Source organism: Aquarana catesbeiana, linkage group LG13, assembly GCF_042186555.1.
Source record: "Aquarana catesbeiana isolate 2022-GZ linkage group LG13, ASM4218655v1, whole genome shotgun sequence".
Lineage (NCBI taxonomy): Eukaryota > Metazoa > Chordata > Amphibia > Anura > Ranidae > Aquarana > Aquarana catesbeiana.
In genome coordinates, this window is record NC_133336.1 from 20,223,355 (window position 1) to 20,248,519 (window position 25,165).

Sequence of the window (25,165 nt, forward strand, 5' to 3'; positions counted from 1 at the left end):
TTTTCTTAGCTTTTATTGTATGTAAAAGTAATTTCACGCACATTATTGCACAGCTGTTCTTACTAGCAACATTAAACCCTTCCCGCCGAACATACGCAGATGTACGGCCTCGGCTTTCGGGTGTTATACCGGGATGATGCCCGCAGCTGCGGTACTGTTTTTTTAGAGCCGGCGATCGGCTTTCCAGGATAACAACCGATGCCGCTTATCGGCACGGGGGATGCATGCAACATCTGTACATCCCCGTGCCGGTAAAAGATGTCCCTGCACAGCGATTGCATCTAATCGCCCTGTGAAACTTTTGGCGGCATTAAATAATCAATATATAATCCATATCAGCATAAAATACTACATATCAATAATCCCTATCCTAAACCCGCGTGTCGTATTGGGACACAGTAGCTGTGTCCATCCACCCGCGTGTCCCGATGGACAATAGGATGCCGGCACGGGGATACACGCAAGACCTGTGCATCTCCTTGCCAGTAAAAGATGACTTTGCACAGGGTATGCAGCTAATCGGTGTGAACAGAGCCTTGCGCTATCAAAAATTCCATATCAGAGCTATATACCAGTACATTTTTTTCCCTTGACAGCAAGTTTACTTTTCTATTCATTTTTTTTTAAATCACAATATGTTTTATTGAGAAAATACTTGGTACAGAAAAAAAGAAAAGAATTCAGTACAGCATGTCAGTCCGCTATATCAGACTATATACTCATATACAACTTACAGTTTAGAGATATCAGTTACAAAGACATATTGCATCTGTAGCCTATCACGTTTGACAATTCTCAGCCCCATATACCACATCATTCTGCACAAACCGATATATGAACATCAAGTGTTTAGATCATGTGACCTATGGAGGGACAAAGGCAACATACACACCCCATCCATGTTCCAAGGAGTCTCCCAGGGTGCACTCATCCCACTGGACACTGCAATTCTATTAGGTTTTAATATTCTATAATTCTTAGATTCCAACATCACCAAAAGGTCTGTAATAACTGTTAAGTCAAACTCATTACTGGCAAATATCTCAGCATTAACGATGAGCTTGGGCGTGTTCGGCTCGAACCCGCCAGGATGCCCCCTCACTGCACACCGCCAATCATAGGCAGTGAGGCATTTCCCGACCTGCAGCTGCACATACGCACGCTGCCTATGATTGGCGCTGTGCAGTGCCGGCTTCCTGGCGCGTCCGATCTGAACACGCCAGAGCCCATCATTACTCAGCATACAACCAGCCTAATGTTTCTGAATGCGGGGGTACCAGCTGTGCTACCTACGCATACTTTCTCTGTTGTTCCTTACCTTTTACTGTTCTCTTTGTTTCAGTACACAATGCTGTCTGGTCAGGTGCCTTTCCAATGTCATGACAGGATGGTAACGTACGCCACAGCAGAGGACATCATGAAGAAGATAAAGCAGGGAGATTTCTCTTTTGACGGAGACAGCTGGAAAAATGTCTCACAGGAGGCTAAAGATTTGATACAAGGTGAGCATTGGTGCTGTCACTCTTGAGCTGCTTAATGTTCTCCTTGCTGGAGAGAAAGCTGAACCTAGGGGCTCTGCAGTGCAAGAATCTCCCTGCTTCATTTTATGGATCTGTGCTTCCTCCACCTCTCCTGCTTCTTCTTGAAAATTCCCCCACCAGTCCTTAGTCCATAAAGAGGAGCTCTGACATCAGGATGCAAAGGCCTGCTTCTCTACCAAGTTGGCAGACCCCTACACAGACATACAGTGCAGAACAAGGCATGGTAAGTCACTATTGGGAAAAAAATTAGCAACAGGGAGACCACATTCAACACACCACAAGCACAGCTTCCAGGGAACAATTTAATGCTGCCCCATTAGTACAGAGTAAATGGTGAATTTTAATAATAGGTCCTCTTTAAAAAAAATGTAGACCCATCTCTCTTGCTGTCCTCGCTTCTCCTGTGCTCTCCTGTTCTTTGAGTGAATCGTTTTTAATTGCTCATTATTCCAAATTCTATACATTTTTAGAAATCTAAAAACGGACAGTCCGTTTTTCCCAAAATTTTGCAAGAGGAATTTTTGCAATGAAAACAGAAGAAATATATCCATAAAGTCAATTTAACAAATCTCACTCCAAATCTGGTAAGACTAGCAGAGGCAGCAGTTTCTTCGGTGGTCTCACACTGCAGATATACATCTTTGAGTATAAAGCAAAGGACTGCCAAGGCACAGGAAGTGCTCTGCTATAGTTCACATGGAATAAAAAAAAAAAAAAAAGGTAGATTTCCCGGGGAACTCTAGATATTCCCTATAAGATAGCAAGCCTTCACTATCTTAATCGTACAGTACAGGACACAGGCTGAGTATTCGTAGACCCTGGATTATAGGCTGATACATTCAGGTAAAAAAGGCTGACTGCTGACAACACAAGGAAAGGTACATGTGCTGCCTGTTTGTTTTGGGGAGCCCAATTAGTCAGGGACTGACATAATTTTAAGCTGTCGGCACCCACGTTATTACACATATTGCGGTGGCAAAAGGATTGTTTAACTTCCATATGCTGCACATGTGCGTCGCTGGGCAGCCAGTGTTTCTGTGCTGAGAGCGCATCAAAGACCGCTCTCGGTCTCCGCTAATGATCGGTAGCCAGCGGGAACGGCACCCAATCATGTGACCACTGTGACAGATGATCACCTTTCCTTCCCTCCCCCTGGGTGAACAGACTCCATTGAAGGAACTCTGGGGCTGGGAAAGGAAGGGGTTAAGTAGTGGCTCAGACAAGCAGATGGTTTGTTTGTTTTATGCTATGGAGTTGCTGAAGGAAAGCCCTCTTGCAATGAAACTCTTTGTTTTTATTGCTTTGCTGAAAAAAGTGCAGGACAAACCTGCTTGGACTGTTCCTGGGTGTCCTTGTCTGGGGTATGGTTACCACCACCAATACCAGTTTAGCCTGTCTACTTTACAGTATATAATTACAAACACTTTTTTTTTTTTTTTTGTTCAGTCCTCTGTTTAAAGGTTCACATCAGGATTTGACATAACCATACGTTGCTGTCACTTAGGATACATAAATAATTATAAACTCCAAGTACAAAGGTTTTTCAAACATTCCCATTTAATGATACAATTAAAATCAGGCAGATTTATTTTATAGGTATCCAAAACGTCAAAAAGTCTAGAGTTCTTTTTTTAGGTTATTTTTATTTTTAATTATATTTGTGTAATATTTAAGGTAGATTTAGACGTGCATCTAAATCTCCCTTGCCTCTGAAGCCTGATCCGTTTTCCTATTGCGCTCCAGAAGCTGCTGACAGGCGGTGAGGAAGCAATGGGACACCCCTTCACCGCCTGTTTTAACCCCATTTTTGCTAACAGACGCAGCGCAACTGCGTGCATTACTCGCTTTTGCGCTGTTTTCCCCATTTACTGCAACATGCTGCATTTGGGAGGCTGGACAGACATGTTAGGTCAACTCTGCTGCGGGTGAGAAGCGAGGCATCACGGGCGTAGCATGTAAACAAGGGGAGGGACGGTTGGCAGGTATGAAAAATGTGGCTCAACCGCACATTATTTTGAACTATTTATTTGTGTTAATATTTTATGATTTCTGGTATTTCAGATTCCCCCCCCCCCTCTCATCTGACACCTACTGCACTCCCCCCATCCCATTTTCCTCTTCTCAAAAGTGGCCTTTTTTTGTCTCATTATCTTTTTCGGGTAATCCTCCTCACACTTGCTGGATTCTAGCCTAAAGCAAGGATGATGTTTACTGTAGCCCGCAGCCTCCTGAGATACCCATGTCATGAATCCCAGGAGGCCTCAAGGTACTCTTGTACTGTACTATGCAGGCTCCGTGGTGCATTATCAGAGGGGATTAGCTGTCACTTCCTGGTTTATGGAGTAGGCCCCCTGATGTCTCCTCATAACCCATGCATGTCATCAGAGGGCCAACTGCAAGAACCCGGCAGATACTGTCAGCTCCTGATGATATCAAAGAAGAAGATGGCAGTGTGGGGCTGGCTGTAAAGCAGCGGATCCCTACAGAACACCGCTGATTATATATATCTTTTTTGTGGATGAGAAGTGAGGAAAAAAAGTGCTTAATTATACAAAGGGCCAGCTCTAAATATGAAATAATACTTTTATTTAATGCATGGACCTGGTAAAAAATTCAGGTGATAGGAAAAATAACAGTTACAGGGTAGATTGTGTAATGACCGATGATAACAAGTACTAGTAAAATGCAGCAAAATGTGGTCAGGTATGGGGAGGAGTTATCAGTTTTAAAATACTTTAGGCTATCTTGGTGACTTTGTAAGTTTCCTTCAAGCTCAGCTCCAGTTATAATAAGAAAACAAGCCTAGCAAAATAAACCCTCAGCTTTCGCTGTTATTCTCACCCCATCTCTGGCGCTGCCCCCCCCCCCTCCCCCGACTCACCGCTCTGTAGTCCAGTGCGAGTCCTCTTCTGGACAAAATGATGCCCAAAGTCATCCATGTCTTTCTTACATCAGCGCTGCTTCCTGCATCTACGAGGACCGCCCATCGCTGGAGAAGATCATGAGAGGAAGAGGACCCAGTGCATTGTGTGACTAGCCAGAGGACATCAGTTAAAGGAAAGTATGTTAAAGAGAAAACATAACGTGCACAGGATGGGGGGGTCACTTGTGGGGAAAGCATGGAGCCTGAAGTTGGAGTTGGGAGCATGGAGCCTAAAGGAATGTTCACATATATGTAACTTTGTAGTCGATGCTTGGTTGTGAGTTTTCTGACCATAGAACGTTGGTTTGTTTTGCTCAGGGCTTCTTACTGTGGATCCTAATAAAAGAATTAAGATGTCAACGCTGAGATATAATGAATGGCTTCAAGATGGCAGCCAACTATCTTCCAACCCTCTGATGACTCCTGATGTCCTTGGCTCTGCTGGAGCTTCCGTACACACACATGTGAAAGCTACTTTTCATGTAAGAGTCTGAGATACATTCCTACAAGCCTGTATGACAAATGTACTCATTACAGTCGGTAAAGCTGATCTCCAATCTTTCATGTGGAAAAATGTACACGTACGCAGTCAACATGATTCGTTGGTTTTTAGGTCATCTCCTTCTTCAGGGCTCTGGAACTTAGCTGGTAGGCATCCAGGAAAATCTGTGGGTTTGTGCCTTGGACCTTTTTAGAGGCTCTTGTTTATCCTGCTCATAAATCCGAGCCTCTAGAGATCCATGGGGTCACCCACAGACAGACTACTGAATACCCACCAACTCTTAGATTGTAAGCTCCAACGAGCAGAGCCCTCTGATTCCTCCTGTATTGAATTGTATTATAACTGTACTGTCTGCCCTTATGTTGTAAAGCGTTGCGTACTATATAAACTGTTATATAGCACCAACTGTTGGTGCTATATAAATCCTTATATTATGATAGCAAACCATGGCCGCTGGTGGTGCTCACAGGGCTGGGGAAGTTTCGGGACCCCTGTGGGTATAAGAAGGAAATGATTTCAGCTCGGGGGCGGACTGCCGGACATCTCCTCCAGCCCTGGGAGCACCTCCAGCAGCTGTGGTTAGCTATCATCGGCAGGACAGGGACACTGCAGATATGGATTCGACTAGATATTTACCTTTCGAGTTGTAATAACATTTTAATAAACTGCCTATTGCTGCACTACATGGCACTTCGCTTTCTTTACTGGGTTTACACACACACAGAGGAGTGGTGGGGGGAAATTGCATTCCTGATCAAATCGCATGCAGTTCTTTGCAGTGCGATTTGCGCTCATTCATTTTGTATAGACACAAATCACACCCCAAAGTATCAGTTTCAGTATCAGGAGCACTTTTACTCATGAAAATACTCGGTATCAGCACTGGTGCATCCTTATCTGTTACATACTAATGCTTTACGGGCAAAAACTAAAACTTGCTCTTTTTGTTTCTCTGAGAGCGTGAACACAAAGTTGTGAATACTTTATATTTTATTCCTAACACCTGAAGACCTCCCTTACTGTTACCCACTTAATAAATGATTTGTCCCCTTAATGACCAGGCTATTTTTTGCGATACGGCACTGTGTCGCTTTAACTGACAATTGCGCCGTCGTGTGACGTTGCACCCAAACAAACTTTATGTCCTTTTTTTTTTTCACAAATAGAGCTTTCTTTTGGTGGTATTTTATCACCTATGCGGGTTTTATTTATTTTTTTTGCTATAAAAAAAAAAAGACTGACAATTTTGAAAAAAAACCAAACAGTATTTTTTACTTTTTGCTATAATAAATATCCCCCCAAAAAATAAAAAAAACGAATTTCTTCATCAGTTTAGGCCAATATGTATTCTTCTACATATTTTTGGTAAAAAAAGAAATCACAATAAGCGTATATTGATTGGTTTGCACAAAAGTTATAGCGTTTACAAAATAGGGGATATATTTATGGCATTTTTATTATAATTTTTTTTTTTTTTAACTAGCAATGGCCGCGATCTGAGATTTTTAGCGGGACTGCGACATTGCGGTGGACTTTTGACACTTTTTTTGGGACCACTGACATTTATACAGCGATCAGAGCTAAAAATAGCCACTGATTACTGTATAAATGACACTGGCAGGAAAGGGGTTAACACTAGGGGGAAATCAAGGAGTTAAGTGTGTCCTAGGGAGGTGTTTCTAACAGTGGGGGGAGGGGACTGACTGGAGGAGGAGAGAGATCGCTGTTCCTGATCACTAGGAACAGCAGATCTCTCTCTACTCCCTGTCAGAAGGAGGATCTGTTCGTTTACATACACAGATCCCCATTCTGGCTCACCGGCCACGTGTATCGGCTCCAGCGTTGCGCCGCGCGCCCCCTATCACTCTTAAAGGGGCCGACGTACACCTACGCCGATTCGCCATCCCGCCGCAGTATAATGACGGCGGCTGGTCAGCAAGAGGTTGCTCTGGTGCTTCTCACACTCCAATACTTGAACATGCATCTTTGACAACATACCCTGTTTCCCCGAAAATAAGACCTAGCGTGATTGTCGGTGATGGCTGCAATATAAGCCCTACCCCCCCAAATAAGCCCTAGTTTAAGTCCTTGTAGGTCTTATTTTCAGGGTAGGGCTTATTTGGGGGGTAGGGCTTATATTGCAGCCATCACTGACAATCACGCTAGGTCTTATTTTTGGGGGAAACAGGGTAGCGTGTGGTTTTTATAGTACATAAACTCATCCAGTCTTTTTTGCTTGTCTCGCAGGCCTTCAATAAGTACAAGCGGGAAGGTTTCCTCCTCCAAAATGTGGACAAAGCTCCACTGGCAAAGCGCAGGAAGATGAAGAAGACAAGTACCAGTACAGAGACTCGAAGCAGCTCCAGCGAGAGCTCTCACTCCTCCCACTCGCACGGTAAAACCTCTCCGACAAAGACTCTGCAGCCGCCGAGCCAATCCGAGAGCAATAACCCCGACACCATCTTCCAGTTTACGGACTAGAGCTACAGCTAGAGCAGCCTTCTTCAGAATACACAGTGACAAGAACCAAAACTCCGCCAAGCACCACCTATTTAAGGCTCACAAGCTATTAGCCATCCTTTTTATTATTATTATTATTATTATTGAGTTCTTTGATGTGGATCCTTTGGTGCTGCCCAGAGGGTGTTGTTATGGCATGCAAGCACTAATAATGGGTGCTCTCATGAACTCTTCTTTTTTTTTTTTTTTTCCTCTTCTTCTCTTATGTTTAGAGGGGAAATTGAAGACTTTCTAAGGGCTGATGCAGACATTGCAATGTCTTGCCTTATTTAACCCTAAAGCTGCTGTCAAGACCAACACGCATTGAAGGGGGGGGGGAGCAGGGGTACCACCTGCCTAGAGCTTGGTTGATGCGCCCCCCCTTGCGTCGGTCAGTTATACAATATAAGACACAGCCAGCTTATGCAACCCGTGGCTTCGGAGCTACAGCTTTGGGCTCGAAGGGATCCTTTGTCCATCACGAAGCCAGAGAGCAATAGGTTTTTCCGCTTTTGCGTACTGTGGTAAGGTGGCAACGTCTTTATTTATTTGCGCTTAACTCGACGTGCCCCTTGGCAGTATGTGTCCTTCATTTCACTTCGTTTTGAAAACTCTATGAAGAGTTTCCTTTTGTGCTACATATGTAAATCCGGCCTTAAGTCTCAATTATGTTTTATTGAGTGAGCGGCCTTGGAAGTTTTTCAACTGAAATCATGCAGGCAGCAATTATTTTTTTTAATTGCCTTTCACCACCTTGCAGAAGGTGGCTGCATTTCTTTTTTTTTTATTTTTTTAATAATAGGGGGCATAGGCTTCCTGTGTCAAAATCCTACTGCGTTTTACCCTGTGGGAACTTGGCATTTTAAAACTCTAGTAAAGCTTTGGAGAGGATTAAAGAGACCCTGTCGCCAAACAAGTTGCTTCAACAGCAATCTACCCATAAGATTATATGTGAATTTATGTATTTTAGGCATGTTATTTACTTGTAAAAGCCTTGATTGTGTCGACATCCAAGAAAGTCTGAGGCTGCTGCTGAACTTCACAATCTTGAAGGTGATGTCAGCAGACTCAGAGCTGTCACTTTGGTGACACTCTATAGTACTAAACTTTGCTCCTCCCCCCACCTGACATATATCATTCATTTATGTGGTCGGCTCTCAGGACAACCTCCTTATCTAATGACGGTTCAGGGCAGTCAATAAATAATATATATCGGGCGCTGACACCACCTCCACCCTACACATTTTAAGTTTATGGATTCTTGCAGTCATGTCTATGTTGTGACTGAGTAAGGAGAAGGAGGGTAGAGGAGCTGGGCCAGCACAGACAGTAATTATACACTCCCAGGAGAGAAAAAGGGCTATGACATGGAAGAAAGGAGGGGGAGTTGTGTCTATGCTAGGGCTCGTTCACACTAACGGGTGAGGGGCAGTAAAACGAGGCAGTTAAGCCACATTTTTAATGCCCCACCGCTCCCTCTTTAGCTTAAAAGGCAGCTACTAGGGGTTCACACGTGCCACGGGAGCAGTGCTTCGCTTCATAGCAGGAACAATCACCCCTGTGGCTTTCAAGTGAACTGGGGTGCTCTGCAAGCGCCCTGCGACTGTGTGCAATGCATGCGCTAACACTGGGTTTAAGGGATTTGAGCAGGAGATGAGGAGACCTAAAATGCTGTTGGTGGGACGAAACGCGTTGGGACCATGGCCTGGGAGGTGCTGGGCTGAAATGGTTTTGATCCCTCTGTACACTTGGGCTGTTTCCTGTGGTGTGCAGTGCTTCCTTCTGCCTCCTCACTGCCTGTCAAAAGCTCTCTAAAGGGCAGTACAAACTCAGATTGCTCATCAGAGATCAAACAAGCCCTTACGCTAGTGGAGTAATTCCTTGGCATGTTCAAAGGTGCATTGCAAGTGAATAATAAAAAAAAATGTTTATGGAAAGGGAAAATGCTGCAAATAAGCATTACAGTAATACCTCGGTTATACACGGTTAACGAGCGTTTCGCAATACGAGTTATTACTTTTAAAAAATCCTGACTTGGTTTGCAAGTGTTGTCTCTCAAAACAAGTAGGATTCAAGCCTCTGCGCTGTGCAGTGCCGCATTTGGCCAGAGGTGGGGTGGGTGGCGCCGGTGACTCTAGGAGCCGTTCGAATGCACTCGAAAATACTCGGAAATACTCCATTCCCGAGTGTTCCCGAACCTCTCCGAGGCTTTCCGAGTCCATCCAAGCGGTCTCGAAGTATTTCTGAGTCTCTCCGACGCTCTCCCCACCTCTGGCCAAGTTCGGTACTGCATACAATAGAAGTCAATGTGGAACGAATTATCTTCGTTTCCATTGACTTCTATGGGGGAAACTCGCTTTGATATGCGAGTGCTTTGGATTACAAGCATTCTCCTGGAACGGATTATGCTCCTAATCCAAGGTTCCACTGTATAAAACACTTGATTTTTTTCTGTGCTTTTACCTGCAATTTTTCGAGTTGGTGACAGAGTCTCTTTAATTTATTTTTAGAATAGTTTTTCCACTGTGAGTTTCATTTACCGTACAGAAAAAAAAAAAACCTATAATTTTATTACGTGGTAAAGAGGTGCTTTTCGGAAAGCCTCTTAGTCTACGTCTCTTTCTTACATCATAGAAACTTGAACATTTTGTACTGTAGTCGGAAAGGGAAACTGGGCTGCCCGCTGGGTTTACTTTATCAGTGGTCAGTCTTTTGCTTTTACTAAAAAAAAAAAAATTGTCCTGTGATGTGTTTGTGTACTCCTGTTTGTTCTGTCCCGTTTCTGTCCTGTTTTCAACAACGTCGTAACACAGCTTTAATAATTTAAAAGAAGTTTTTCGAGGACCAGCAGACCTAAAATTGCAACCGCCATGATGCAAGAGTGCTACCAGTTTCAATGAGCGGTCCCACAGCTGTACAAAATGTGAGATATTTAATATTTTATATCTGCCATTTTAGGCTCATAGAAGTTTATCACAGGCTACCTACAATTTCCTTCGGTGGGAAAAAAAAAAATCTCTTCTCCAAGGACCAGGAGGTTTTTCTGCGCTTTTCTTCAGCTGTGATGAGCACTTTAAAAGTTTACCATAGAGATTAGTAAATGTTGTGAATTGCTATTTTTATAAGTGGAATTTGGGTCAACAGACCCTTTAGGGTGGCAACGCACAGGAATGTTCTTTCAGAAATGATCCACACATTAGTTCAGAATTGCTTGTTGTATAATTTAGGTAACAAATATTGTGTAGTGCCACTTTAAGAATTTGTCAAAATTAAATAAACTAGTGTACAAAAAATATATATACGCTATATTACCAAAAGTATTGGGATGCTTGCCTTTACACGCACATGCACTTTAAAGCGGAGTTCCACCCATTTAAAAGTCAGCAGCTACAAAAAGTGTAGTTGCTAATTTTTAATAATCAGACACTCACCTATCCCACGGTCCAGCGATGCGGGCGCAGGAAGCCTCGCTCCTCTCCCCATCCTCTCCACGGCGCCGGCATTCTAACTGTGGGCGCCCGGCTGTGCCTTCACAGCCGGGTGCACACTACGCATTCACGAGCTGCGCTGTGAATGGCCGGGCAATGTTTTGGGACCTGTGACGTGTCCCAGAAGATTGCAGTGAGGGAGGTGGGAGAGGTGATCTTCCTTCCAGCGCCGCTATGCCAGGGAAGGACGTGGGAGCTGGGTGCCTGTAAAAACAGTACCCCCCCCCCCCCCAAAAAAAAAAAAAAATTACATGCCAAATGAGGCATGTCGGGGTCACCAGCACTTAAGTTCCATTTTTGGGTGGAACTCCAATTTAATGGCACCCCAGTCTTAGTCCGTAGGGTTCAATATTGAGTTGGCCCACCCTTTTGCAGCTATAACAGCTTCAACTCTTCTGGGAAGGCTGTCCACAAGGTTTAGGAGCGTGTCTATGGGAATGTTTGACCATTCTTCCAGAAGAGCATTTGTGAGGTCAGGCACTGATGTTTGACAAGAAGGCCCGACGCGCAGTCTCCACTCTAATTCATCCTAAAAGTGTTCTATCGGGTTGAGGTCAGGACTCTGTGCAGGCCAGTCAAGTTCCTCCACCCCAAACTCGCTCATCCATGTCTTTATAGACCTTGCTTTGTGCACTGGTCCAAATCATTTGGTGGAGAGGGGATTATGGTGTGGGGTTGTTTTTCAAGGGTTGGATTCGGCCCCTTAGTTCCAGTGAAGGGAACTCTTAAGGCGTCAGCATACCAAGACATTTTGGACAATTTCATGCTCCCAACTTTGTTGGAACAGTTTGGGGATGGCCCCTTCCTGTTCCAACATGACTGCGCACCAGAGCACAAAGCAAGGTCCATAAAGACATGGATAAGCGAGTTTGGGGTGGAGGAACTGGACTGGCCTGACCTCAACTCAATAGAACACCTTTGGAATGAATTAGAGCAGAGACTGTGAGCCAGGCCTTCTCGTCCATCATCAACCTGACCTCACAAATGCTCTTGTGGAAGAATGGTCAAACATTCCCATAGATACACTCCTAAACCTTGTGGACGGCCTTTCCAGAAGAGTTGAAACTGTTATAGCTTCAATGGGTGGGCCAACTCAATATTGAACCCTACGGACTAAGACTGGGATGCCATTAAAGTTCCTGTGTGTGTAAATACATTTGATAATATAGTATATATCAATATAGAAAGTCAAACTGATCAAAAAAAATGAAAGCTATACTAGCTATATATATAGTCCAAAGCAGCCTTTTTCAACCAGGGTGCCTTGAGGCTTCTTAAGAGGTGCCTTGGCAAAATGCCTCAAAATTTATCAAAAATGATATACAAACCAGCAGGTGGATCAAGCCTGCCTTTTAGTTACACAAAGCCACGGGTTCTCATTATGCACCATTATGGCTTTCTCGATACTGGCATCCCAACAACCAATAAACATCATCAGCTGATAAGGAGAATGTCTTTCCCCTCCACAGCATCCTTGTTTGACCCTCCTGTGCCTCTCTCCCTCAGCACTGGGGTCACATTAGCTGACTGATTGAGAGAAATTGGGGAAGAAGAGGAACATTGGAATACTATTCAGTACCAGTGTGTAAAAGTGTATTTGCTTTGGAAGAATAAATTACCTCTAACATTGGGTGTCCTACGTGTGGATGTTGCTGCATTATGTAAAACTATTAGAATTGTTTTTTACATTTTAGAATGGGGTGCCTCGAGACTGTCCATAATTTTAAAGGGTGTGTTGAGATTCTCTATAATTTTAAAGGGTGCCTTGACCGAAAAAAGGTTGAGAAACCCTGGTCCAAATTGATGAAAGGTAAAACACCTTCACACGTGCAAAAAGTTCTTCTGTGAGTGTGTTCAGAAGCCAACCACCATCTCCCTATAGAGTCAACACGGAAGCGACGGCTGCCATTACAACAGCATATGCGCCCACAACATGTGTTAAAGGATGAACAGCATGCATATAAAACTCCCCAGATCTGCATCAAGTGGCACCTCTCAATGGGATGTAACCGAGATGTGGCTGGGATAAATGAAGCTCACCAGGAGCCAGAGAATAGTATGCCAACCCGGAATCAGACAGAGGTGTGATGTCAGCACAAGAAACTCAACCCAACGTGTTTCGTCCAATTGGACCTTACCAAGTAGTCCTGACCTTGGGTCCCTTGATAACGTCTTATTAGACTAAACATGTTGGGTGGAGTTTCTTGGGCTGACGTCACACCGCTGAGCGATCCTGGGTTGGGAGCGGCTGTTCATCCTCTAAAACATGTTGTGGCCGCATATGCTGTTGTAATAGCAGCCGTCGCTTTTGATGATTGTTGACTCCCAAAGGGAGATGGTGGTTGGCCTCTGAGCACACTCACAGAACTTTTTGAAGTTGTGAAGGTGTTTTACCTTGCTTGATTCACTTCATCACTTTGGACTATATACAGCTATTCAGCACTTTGTTTTTTTCATTCGTTTGACTTTCTATGTTGATATATATATTTTTTTTGTACACTAGTTTATTCCATTCACACTATTTCTTCAAGTGGCGCTACACAATATTTGTTTTCTATTTGATGTGGGTTACGTATACTGCCTGGATGTGAGAGCTGCCGCACAATCTGTTTTTTAACTCCACCGTGCGGATTTCTCTCTTTGTTTTATTTGTATAATTTAGGTGGTTCAAGTGGCCCATTAAAGTGGATATCCGCTTTAGAATTGTAACCTGATTATAGAGGATTATCAACTGTTTCTGTGCTGCCTTGGATCAAATTTCCTGTCTGAATTTCAGCTTAAAAAAATGGTTTTAAAGTATAACTAAAGGCAAAACTTTTTTTTTTTTTATTGGCCCACGGATCCCTCTGATGTGGCCTGTGACCTCATACCAGCAAAGCGCATGCCCGGGGTCGGCAACCCGTTGATCGCAATCTGGGCTTGCAGATCTGCCGTCCCAGAGCATCAGAGTGCAGTGAGCCGGGGCCGGCAGCAGGAGCCACATAAGCCGGTGCTTCCTTTATAGCGTCGGCTCCTTTCCTAGGCGGAGTGATAGCAAGTCCACTCTGCCTCTAGTCCTTTCTAGGAGCCTGGAGAGGGGTGGCAGCAGCAGCTGCAAGAGGAAAAGGTCAGTGTATTAATTAAACAACACGTACACTGGGCAATAATAGCTTTTGCAATGGGCATGCCTGTGTTCAGAAAGTAATGAGAATGATATTTAAAAAAGTTATTTTATTGAAAAACTTTACAATTGAACAACATCTCCTTCTAAGTATGCACCTTGTGAGTGTACTCGACGCTCCCAACGATTTTTCTATTCATAGCATCCCTGGAAGTCAAGTGGGATGGCGTTCAGAGCGTGCGTATTTTCTCTTTATTAGTTACCCTCACTACCAAAATGGTGTTGCGTTGGTAATTCCCAATTTCCTCTGCAACCATTCTGATAGTGAGCCATAAAAAGGGGTTAACAAGTATTGGGCTGCTTTCACACTGATCCCCGGGTGCTGCACAGCGCACCTGCGTCTTTCCTGCGGGTTAGCTGCACTGAGCCATAGACTTCTATCACATCCTGAGGCTTTGGCACGCTTCCTGAAATGCAAGCGTCTTGGTGCGCTTTCAGAAACATTAGTGGGAAACCCTCACGTTGAAGATATATCCTCTCACGTCCTGTTGACCTTACAGGACAGGAAATGAAAGAAAGTCTCCCTTTATGAGGCATGGGTAAAAAAAAAAAAAAAAAAGCTGGCGGTAGTTTTAACCCTTCCCTTATCCAAAATGACAAAAAAAAAAAAGTTTTGGCTTTATTTATAAATTAGAACTGGGAATGGCTTACTTCTCTCACCCTGAGAGCATTAGATAGGCTTGTCAGCAGTGCAGTTTCTAGGAGAATTGAGGACATTTTGTTCTGTAGTATTCCAGCACATATATTATCATAGTCTTATAGATGTCTACAAACAGTTTTGTATAAAGCAAAAATGTTCTTCTTTGTATTGACGTTTATAGGCGTGTTTTTATCCAAAGTGCAAAAGATCTCTGTGTTTTTTATAAGAAGCAATGTGTAACTGAGCAATGGGGTTCATGATGCCAAATACCAAGTTGGTTTGCTTGGCCCTTGTTCCTGAAATGCATAGAATTATCAAAGGTTACAAAATGTTTATTTTTTTTTTTCATACTACGTGTATTTAACAACTGTGAAATCTAAACTTTCATCTGGTACTTTGTTCCTCACTTGGAATATTTAATTATACTACTGCCTGGAGGTTCTCGTGTATCCAGGTCGAGGTATAGCTATGAGCAGGGCTTTTTTTCCCTCAAAAATTAGGTGCAGGAACTTCCCCCTTCTGAGTCACCCCTTGTCTCTGCCCCTACCCACCCCTGAGCACTATCCCTTGGCTCCACCCCTACCCACCCCTGAGCACTGTCCCTTGGCTCCACCCCCTACCCACCTCCCAGTACCGACCCTTTTAGAAAATGCAGAGCCGAGTGTAATTTTGTGGTGCTAAATAATTTGTATGGAATTTATTAATAATAACAAAAAAGCAGTGAAATAGATCCCCTGCAGCCAGCAACAGTACGTCCCCCAGCAACAATGGACTCCACCCCAGAAACAATAGATCCCCCACACAACAATATCCCCCCATACAGCAACAAAATTAGACCCCCCCCCCTTCCCTAGCAGCAACAGATCTCCCAGCAGCTAGCAGCAATAGACCTCTGCTTCAGTAAGCCCCCCCCAGCAACAATTGATCCCCCACACCAGCAACAGACCCTCACAAAAAAGCAGATCCCCACCAGAGAAAATGCAGCCAGCAATAATAGACCTTCCAGCACACCCCGCACCCCTTGCTATTACATACTTTCAATGCTGGAGGCGGCGGAACTGCGTCTCCCCCGAAAAGCCCTGGCTATAAGTAGTTTGTCGCATTTAACAGGACTTGTTCTGTAATGTTAAGGCATTTTGTAGCTTCTGCAAGCCACTTCTTCCATTTTAATGAGAGTCGGGAAGATTCCTCAACATTTAGATCCACATAGCGAGCACAGACACGTTAATCCAATCACCGCGGAATGTGTAGATGTTGATTGTCCAAGAACAGGATGGGAGGTGTATAAGTTGTGAAACCTGTTCTAGTTATCTAATCTCACCCATGGTGGCAGGATAATCTGCACATGTGGTAATTGTTTGACTCACATCGCTGAAGTTGCGAATGGTTGTCAGATCGCCGGGGTAGAGATTTTAAAATGGCATTAAAGAGTAACTCCAATTTTGTTAAGAAACCCCCCCCCCAGAATTTAGGGAAAAGGGGAGGGGGCATTTATAAGATTGCACTGGACAGCGCAGAGGCTTTTTTTTTTTTTTACAGAAAAGAGCACCCTGACCTCCTTCATATCCAGAGGAGCCACAGCTATCAGGTTGCCTAACTAGGCCAGCTAATAAGATTTGAAATTTGAAGTTTACTAACTAGATGGAGCCCACATATTACTTCCCCAGCTACAGTGGGTGCTGTATGCATTTTCTGTAGCATGTAAAGAATTAATGATTGTGATCAATGTAGCAGTGCTGAACCCTGTCACAGATCTGACCTTCTGTTTCCTTTTACTTGCAAGGGCCACCATACTGGCAGGAATGGAATAAATTGTGTTTTTTGGCCCAGTATATCTGCCCTTCTGGAATAAATGTGAAGTCTTAAATGATCTGAACTGATCATCCCTACATCATCAAAAGGCCAGCTGCAGCAAGTTATGCTTGAAAAATGCCTTGAGGCTGACCTAAGGTCTGAATTTGCAGGAATTTAAGTGATCTGAGGTGTAAATGTGCAGGAATGGGGGGGTGATCTGAGGTGTGAAAGTGCAGGAATTGGGGGGGTGATCTGAGGTGTGAAAGTTGTCAGAAACCATGAAATCAGACCGAGACAGAAGTACAGTTAAATCACACTTGTTTAATAATAAAAGTAAAATAGAACAAATGTACTCAATACATAGCCAAAGTTCGGTAACCGGAACAGATAGTCAGCCAAGCCAGAAGGTCAGGGATCAGTGTAGTGGAACAGCAAGCAGGATCTGGAGCCAGAAGGGATGTCAGCCAAGCAAGTCTTTAAACAGGGACGCAGGAGCTAGTCTCTGTGATGTTGACCAAGGCGAAGGCAGAGATCCTCTGGGCTGGGCGGGCGGCTTAAGTAGGCAGGACTGACGAGCAGGATATCGTCAACAGCTAAGTAGCTGTGGAGAGATGGGAGCTGGCAATTAGCCGACAGCTGAGCGGCCAGCTCAGAGAAGGAATGGCTGAGCCCAGCCTTGAAAAAAGTGCAGGGTGGGTGATCTGAGGTGTAAATGTGCAGGAATTGGGGATGACACAATTGGGGATGATCTGAGGTGAGAAGATGTAGTAACTGGGGATGATCTGAGGTGTGAAGGTGCAAGAATTGTGGCTGATCTGAGGTGTAAGGCCTCATGCACGCTGGACGTTTTTACAGATTCTGTTTTTGGCTTCAGATGTTTTTTTTTTCTGCAGTCAATAAACTCCCCAGCATGTTATCCTATGTGTCCATGCACACATAGGCTGTTTTCAGCAGTTTTTGGCAGGGGCGTTTTCTAGCTGGAAAAAAACCCCCCAGAACTAGTGGGCTTTGTGGGTTCCCCCCGCATCCAATTCACAATAGCGGGAGATTTTGACCGGCTCTCTATGGAGCCGGTTCACATATCTCCGCGGTGGGTCTGGTGCGATTTACCCAAAAACGCTGTGCGTCTTTTGGTCTGTTTCAGGTCCGAATTCAATCCAAAATTCGGGCTGAAATCGGACCTGAAACAGTGGACCAGGACGCACCGGACCCCCTGCTGTGAGCCGCATGCGGCTCATATGTGAACCCAGCCTGAGAGTTCAGCTGAACACGATTTTAAACCGGCATTTCAGTCCGACTTTGGGGGGCGATTTGACAGACATCTGTGTGGGTTCATGCACAGATGTCTATTCAAATTGCCCCCGAAGTCGCCAAAAGTAGTGCAGGAACTACTTTTGGGAATCGGTGCGGCACCGCAAAGTCGGCGTTGCACCGGTTCTGACAGTATCGTGGCATGTCAAATTGTCCCGGTGTGAACGTGGGCTGATTCTTGTATTCAATGAGCACAAAGGCAAAGCAGATGCAAAACTGTGTATGCAAAAAATGACACTATGACTGGTAAATATCTGCCATGTTTCAACTGGCATTTGTTTTGCTTTGTGTGTTAAGTGTAGACAGCATTCTAAGTAATGTGCATCCAATTGGTTTGTGTTTATTTAAATCATTTCATAGACACATAAGATATTCACACCCCGGTTTATAACTTTCAGCAAAGTAGATTTTCATTCATTCTGGGGAAAAGAAACGCAGGAATTTTTTATTTGTGGCAATTAATCTGCAAAATGTTGCTTGGTTATTTTCACACACTGTAGAGGGATTGCTCAAAGCACCTTTATAAATAGGCAATGCTGTCCTAATTCCATGGAAGGAAACAAAATAGCAATGTGTACCTTTTTTTATAAATATGCCCAATGACCTAGGCCCCTTTTACACTGGGGCGTCGGCGGTAAAGCGCCGCTATTTTTAGCAGCGCTTTACCGCCGTTTTTGCAGGGGTTTTCAGCCACTAGCGGGGCGGTTTTAATCCCTGCTAGACTCACTTTGTCTCCAGCGATGTGAAAGTGCTGGAGCTCCCCACTGGCCTCTGACCTCTTTGAGCAGCTGGCTTCTGGGTATCAATCGTTGGTTCCTATCATTGGCTGAGCGGGGAGGTCCCCACTCCCACACATGCGAGTGATTTCCGTCAGGGTGCCCAGTGCACACCCTTTTACTGCATTGTCACCACTGCAGCATATAGGGACAGTTCATTGGATCAGGACTGAGTTTTAGTGCTGCTGATGTCAGTAATATAATAAAACAAAGGGGAAAATCCAGAAAGCTTTCAGGATTCCCTTGAAGTGGTTGTAAACCCTTCCAAATAACCAGTGAAGTGACTGGCCCCAGGCGATACACAAAGATGAAACAAATCCTCCTACATAAGTTGTACCTGTCTATCTGCTGCAGACTTTTCCCCTGTACATCCTTGTAAAACACACAGATCAGAGGCTTTTTTTCTCAGCTGTAGAAGGCAGCAGGCGGGGATGTGGTGTCACAAACTGCACAGCACAGAGCTGAGTGTAATCTGAGACTTGAGTGTAAGGGAATGGACATGACCAACTCTACACAGTCTCATAGGGAAACATGCACAGCTAAAGCTATTTCGGGGGGGGGGGGTGCCTCCTGGGATTTTTGAGGTGTCTGCATTAATCTGTCAGAAGGGACTCATGCAGATAGCAGAGGAATGACAGAGAAAGCAGAAATCACACTCAGCGTCGGATTGAGGCTAGCACACACTATAGAGGGATATGCTTTGTTAAAGTGGCTGTAAAGGCTGAAGATTTTTTTACCTGCATTCTATGCATGAATGTAAAAAAACCTTTGGTATACAGCAGCTCTACCCTCAGCCCCCCCCCCCCAATACTTAACTAAGCCTGGCTCTCGCTCTCCTGATTGGCTGAGATTCAGCAGCAAGAGCCATTTGCTCCCGCTGCTGTCAGTCACAGCCAGTGAGGCGGGAGCAGGGGGCGGAGCTGAGCCGCGCTCTCTCTGTGTCTTTATGGATGCAGAGAGCTGGTATGGGGGCACTCGGCAAGGGGGAGGGGCCCAGAGGGCCAGCAGGGGGACCCGAGAAGAGGAGGATCGGGGCTGCTCTGTGCAAAACCATTACACAGAGCAGGTAAGTATAACATGTTTGTTCTTTTCTTTCAATACAATTTTTTTCCTTTTACAATCACTTACATTTTTCATTTCACCACTTTATTATATATTTCTACTAAAGCTAATGTGAGCTGTAAAATGCAATATTGGCAGCTACAATAGGATTGAATCAAGCAGCCCTTCGGTACAAAATTATCTATGGCAGCCAAAAAGCTGAAAAAAAAAAAAAAAAAAAAAAGCAGAAAAGGGCATAGAAAAGTGAAAAATCGTGAAGACGGAATTGTTTAGTAAAAGGAGATGAAGAAGAAGGAAGACCTTGTTATAAATGGAAATGTTTGTAAGGAAAAACTTGTAATGGACGGTGCAGAAAGTTAGAACTTTGTTACAGTGAAAGAAAAGCACTTTCAGAAAGAATCTTTTTTTATAAGGGAAATTATTATTATTATTATCTTTCTTTGTTATAAAACATTTTTAATCAGAGATAATTATCCTTTGAAAGTCTAAATGTGCAGCTTTTACTGTTTGACGTTATGGGAGACACGTTGGCTTCCGTTTTCCTTGGTACAAATGGGGGCCTTGGAATGTTCGTACAGCACAGTGCTGTCACCAGCTGTCAGTGAGCAGATAAGCTGTGTTCTTGCAAATACTGATGAGAGTTTAAAAATGATTCAGTCTTTCCCATCTGAAAGGCTTACTTTATAAAGGGCAGTACAAAGAAGACCTTCGGTGTGTGCCTGCACCAAATCCAACCAAGCAAAACAGGATAGAAAAGACCAATTTATATCCTGTAAAAAGCAAAAGTGGACATGGGTAAGGCAAAAGGGGCGCTATAAAAAAAAAAAATTCCATTGCTTTAAGGCTGGGTTCACACTTTTGCGATTTGGATGTGGATTTTTCCGCATCCAATTCGTATGACAGGAGAGTGTGCCCGGCTCTCAATAGAGCGGGTTGACACACGTGTGGGGAGGCCCGCGGTCCGCACTGGAAAAGGGTCCTGTGTGTCTTTGGCTCCGTTTCAAGTCCGAATCAAGGCAAAAATCCGGACCTGTTTCGCACCTGAAGCGGAGAACAGAGACGCACCGGACCCCCGATGCGAGCCGAGGCCGCCGCTTATGTAAAACCTGGCCTGAGTCACAGGGACAGGAACTGAAGGGAAACATCTCACACAGAGAGTTAGGGAAATTAGAAAGCTGTTGGATAATGGAACTTTTGATATTTGTAATTTTTTTAATTTATTTTTTTAAATATCAGGTGCAGCAATCCTTGTTTGAATCAATCCACCTTTTCTTTTCCGTTCTTTTCTTTTTTCTGTTCTCTTCTTTTCCTTTCATTTTCCTACCTTCCTTTCCCTTCCCATCCCTTCCTTTCCCTTTTCCATTCCTTTTCCTTTCCTTTCCTTTCCTTTCCTTTCCTTTCCTTTCCTTTCCTTTCCTTTCCTTTCCTTTCCCTTCCCTTCCCTCTCCTTTCCCACCTTCCTTCCTTTTCCTTTTCCTTTTCCTTTCCCTTTTCCATCCCTTTTCCATTCCTTTCCCTCTGACCTGACTTTCCTTTCCTTTCCTTTCCTTTTCCTTTCCCTCTGACCTTCCTTCCCTTCCCTTCCCTTCCCTTCCTTCCTTCCTTCCTTCCTTCCTTCCTTCCTTCCTTCCTTCCTTCCTTCCTTCCTTCCTTCCTTCCTTCCTTCCCTTCCCTTCCCTTCCCTCTCCTTTCCCACCTACCTTCCTTCCTTTTTTGCTTTCTTTCTTTCCCTCCTTTTTTCTTTCTTTCTTTCCCTCCTTTTTTCTTTCTTTCTTTCCCTCCTTTTTTCTTTCTTTCTTTCTTTCTTTCTTTCTTTCTTTCTTTCTTTCTTTCTTTCTTTCTTTCTTTCTTTCTTTCTTTCTTTCTTTCTTTCTTTCTTTCTTTCTTTCTTTCTTTCTTTCTTTCTTTCTTTCTTTCTCTTTATACATTTTAGGTACACTAGACGTCATCTTTAAAAGACGGCTATCCAAAACAATAATATACTGTAGTATGTGAAAGAGCTCCTACCAACATTCAAAGCTGTTATGCAAACATTTCCACAATTTTATATGCCATTCGTGTGATTTCACCTGTTGCTTCCTGTGAGCTGCTATGTTAGTAAAGATGGTGGTTGATTGTTATTTTTTTTGGACAGGAACTTAGTTGTGCATTGAGAATTATCATCCCCACTATACATCCTTCAGTGTAAATAACCAAAACCTTGCTTTAACCATGAATGTTGTAGAAACCTTTTTTTGTGTATCCTTCTTGGGAAACTCGTGAAACTTTACTGTCCATGTGTAGCAGTCTTTTAAATGTGGGAGATTACTTACTGTCTAATCTTTGCTATCCTGGTGCAGATCTTGATTGCACAATATCGCTGATGTTTTTAGGTCTTGTATTTCAAGTAGTGTCATGTCTTCATACGGGCATGGGAATCATGCAGGTCTTTTGGCTGTTAGGGAGCTCCTGAGGCCATGCTTGGGACTTAAAGTTGCCCAACAGCCAGAGAGCTGTGCCTTGACTGATCCTGCTTTTTATGGCTTAGCTGTGATGCATTGCAGAGCTTTAGGCTCCTTACATATGGGCATGTTTTTTTTTTCTCCTAATGCGCTTTACATGTGCATTGTGATATTAGACGCATTGCCTAACATTTTTCAAAGCATCCACAGAGCGCCACCAATGCGTTCAGAAATTTTTCCAGCACTCCTAAGGGCTCGGTGAACAACTCAACATCTACTACGTCTCCACTTTTAAGAGTATTGTTAGGTAGTAGTATGCAATTCTTCTTTTATGAAATGGGGAAAATACGCTAACTGGCCAAAGATTCTGGACACCTGACCATAACATCTCATTTATGAGCAAAAGTACTGTATGTGGATCCAAATAATTTCAAAGGAGTTCAGAAGTCTCCAGTGAAGTGTCCTACATCATGCAAAGACATTGTAGACCATTGTACTCTTCCAACTTTGTGGTAACAGTTTGGGTAGGATTTTCCTGTCCCGGCTTAACTGTGCTCCTGTGTACAAAGCCAGCTCCATAAAGACATGGTTTGACCAGTTTGCTGCGGAGGAACTTGAGTGTCCTGCACAGAGCCCTGACCTCAACCCAACTGAATACCTTTGAAATGAATTGGAATGCCGATTGAGCCAGGTCTTCTCTTCCAACATCAATAATCTTGTGCAAAGCCTTCTTAGAAGAGTGGAGGCTGTTATAGCCACAAAGGGGGACCAGCGCCATATTAATGCCCATGGTTTAGAATGGGCTGCCCAACAAGTTCATATGGGTGTGATGGTCAAGTGTCCACAAAGGTTTGGCATTAAAATGTAAAATATTTACAAAATGCGTCTTGAGAACTGAGTTTGAGTGAGGGCATTTGTCAGCAAGGAACGCTGCATGCATTATCTAAATCAGGGTCTCCAAACCTTCCAAACCAAAGAGCCAGTTTCCTGTGCTTCAGACTTGAGGGGGACCAGAATGAGGTACGTAGAAGTAAAAAATGTCCCGGCATTGGTGGGAATAAACAGTTCCCCAGATTTGGTGGTCAGTGGGAGGAGAAATAGAGCCCCATCTTTGGTGTCATTGGGAGGAATAGTGCCCAATCATTGGTGTCACTGGGAGGAATGGTGTCCCATTGTTGGAGTCACTGGGAGGAAAAATACTCCATCATTGGTGTCAGTGGAAGGAATAGTGCCCCTTCGTTGTAAGTGGAATGAATAGTGCCCCATCTTTGGTGCCACTGGGAGGAATGGTATACCATCGTTGGTGTCACTGGGAATAGTATCCCATTGTTACTGTAAGTAGAAGGAATAGTGCCCCATCTTTGGTATCACTGGGTGGGAATAGTACCTCATCATTGCTGTCAGTGGAAGGAACAGTGCCTCGTATCACTGGGAGAAAAGGGTGTCCCATCATTGGTGTTACTGGGAGAAGTGTTGTCCCATCATTGGTGTCACTGGGAGTAATAGTGCTCCATCATTGCTGTCAGTGGAAGGAATAGTGCCTTGTATTTGTGGGAGTAGTAGTGCCCTAAAGGCCAGATAAATGCAGGTAAGAGGCCACATTCAGCCTGCGGGCCACATTTTGGAGACCACTGATCTTAATAAATGTGTTAGTGTGACACCCATCCAGTTATTTCCACCAGGCGCATGTACTGAGCCATTGATCATATGTGACTTTTGCATTTGCTGGGCTATTAAAACATGCTTTTGATATAAATGCCCATGTGTATCTAGCCTAGTAGGCTGCAGGCTTCTCGAGTAGCAATACAATAACTTCCTCAGTTGCCTGGACCTCTGTTCTTTGCATTTTTGTTTAGCCTTTTGTTTTCATCTAGCTGGGCTAGACTAATACTTTAAAACTGTTTTTCCCCAGGATTTATTTGGGATAAAAAAAAATATATATATATATCCAACCTGGGAACTCTTTAATAATTCTGACATATATACACAAGATGAGAGTATCACGGTGAAGGGACAAAGCATCAACTTGCTAATTTTTTTGGCAGCAAGGGAATTTTTAGGGGCTATTTATTGAGAATGTAAAGATTTTGGTTACTGATTTAACAAGAGAAAAAAAAGTACATATATATTATGAGATGTCTATTCTGTATTTTAAGAGATTTCACTTCCCTTTTTTTGACAGGAGGGATTTTATAAATGAGTTGCATCAACTTCTTTACCCAGAGAGACAAAAAAAAAAAAAATAACGTAAAGGGTTTGGCTTTAGGTCGGTGAAACGGCTGGAATAATATTTCTATGATGCATGTAGAGGGGAGTTTTATGGCAGAAATTATTATACTGTGCAGAGCTTTGTGTGGACAGCTATAATACATATAATAAACCTTTGTCACATTGCAAACCATTGGCTCTTGTGTGTTATTTCACCTGCAGTCTTTTAAATATTACAGAGGACCTGAACTCTGCAAGGTCCTGGAACTCTGCCCAAAAAGCAAAGGGCAGAGGACTAGTCACCAGTATTAAAAACAAGAAAGAAAAAAAAGCACCAGCCTAGTGAACAGGGCCCTACCCTTGAAACGCATTAGCTATGCCCTTGTGGATGGGCGCCATTTGTTCACCTGGATTGGATTGATTTATATACATGTAATCGTCTACTTTTCTGAGTATATTGGAGTTTTATCCCTATACAATAAAATAGTCTTAGGATAACGCACTGGGCTGGTGCATTCTTTCTTCTTGGAGATCGTTAACCAACAGCTGAAACAAATAACTTACCTGAAGTGGGCTGCAAGGCATATGGATTGAAGAGTTGAGCGCTCTGGATCTGATGAGGAGCACCATCTAAGATTGTCTTCATTGATATACAGTTGGGCAAAAAAGTATTTAGTCAGCCACCAATTGTGCAAGTTCTCCCACTTAAAAAGATGAGAGAGGCCTGTAATTATCATCATAGGTATACCTCAACTATGAGAGACAAAATGTGGAAACAAATCCAGACAATCACATTGTCTGATTTTTTTTTTAAAGAATT

The 25,165-nt window shown here is 43.6% G+C and overlaps 1 protein-coding gene and 1 long non-coding RNA gene across 2 annotated transcripts in view; both read left to right on the forward strand.

Annotated features, from left to right (window-relative positions):
* RPS6KA5 (ribosomal protein S6 kinase A5) overlaps window positions 1-11,181 on the forward strand; it is a gene marked incomplete in the record, with an annotated part of 174,035 nt that extends 162,854 nt beyond the window's left edge. The window contains 3 exon segments of the mRNA XM_073610822.1: window positions 1,343-1,502; window positions 4,783-4,946; window positions 7,214-11,181. Of these exon segments, the coding sequence (XP_073466923.1) occupies window positions 1,343-1,502; window positions 4,783-4,946; window positions 7,214-7,447 (558 nt within the window).
* Window positions 11,182-13,242: 2,061 nt separating this feature from the next.
* LOC141117792 (uncharacterized) lies at window positions 13,243-24,535 on the forward strand. The gene is made up of 2 exons (XR_012237213.1): window positions 13,243-16,735; window positions 16,805-24,535. It is a non-coding gene; the product is annotated as an uncharacterized lncRNA (long non-coding RNA).
* Window positions 24,536-25,165: the final 630 nt, after the last annotated feature.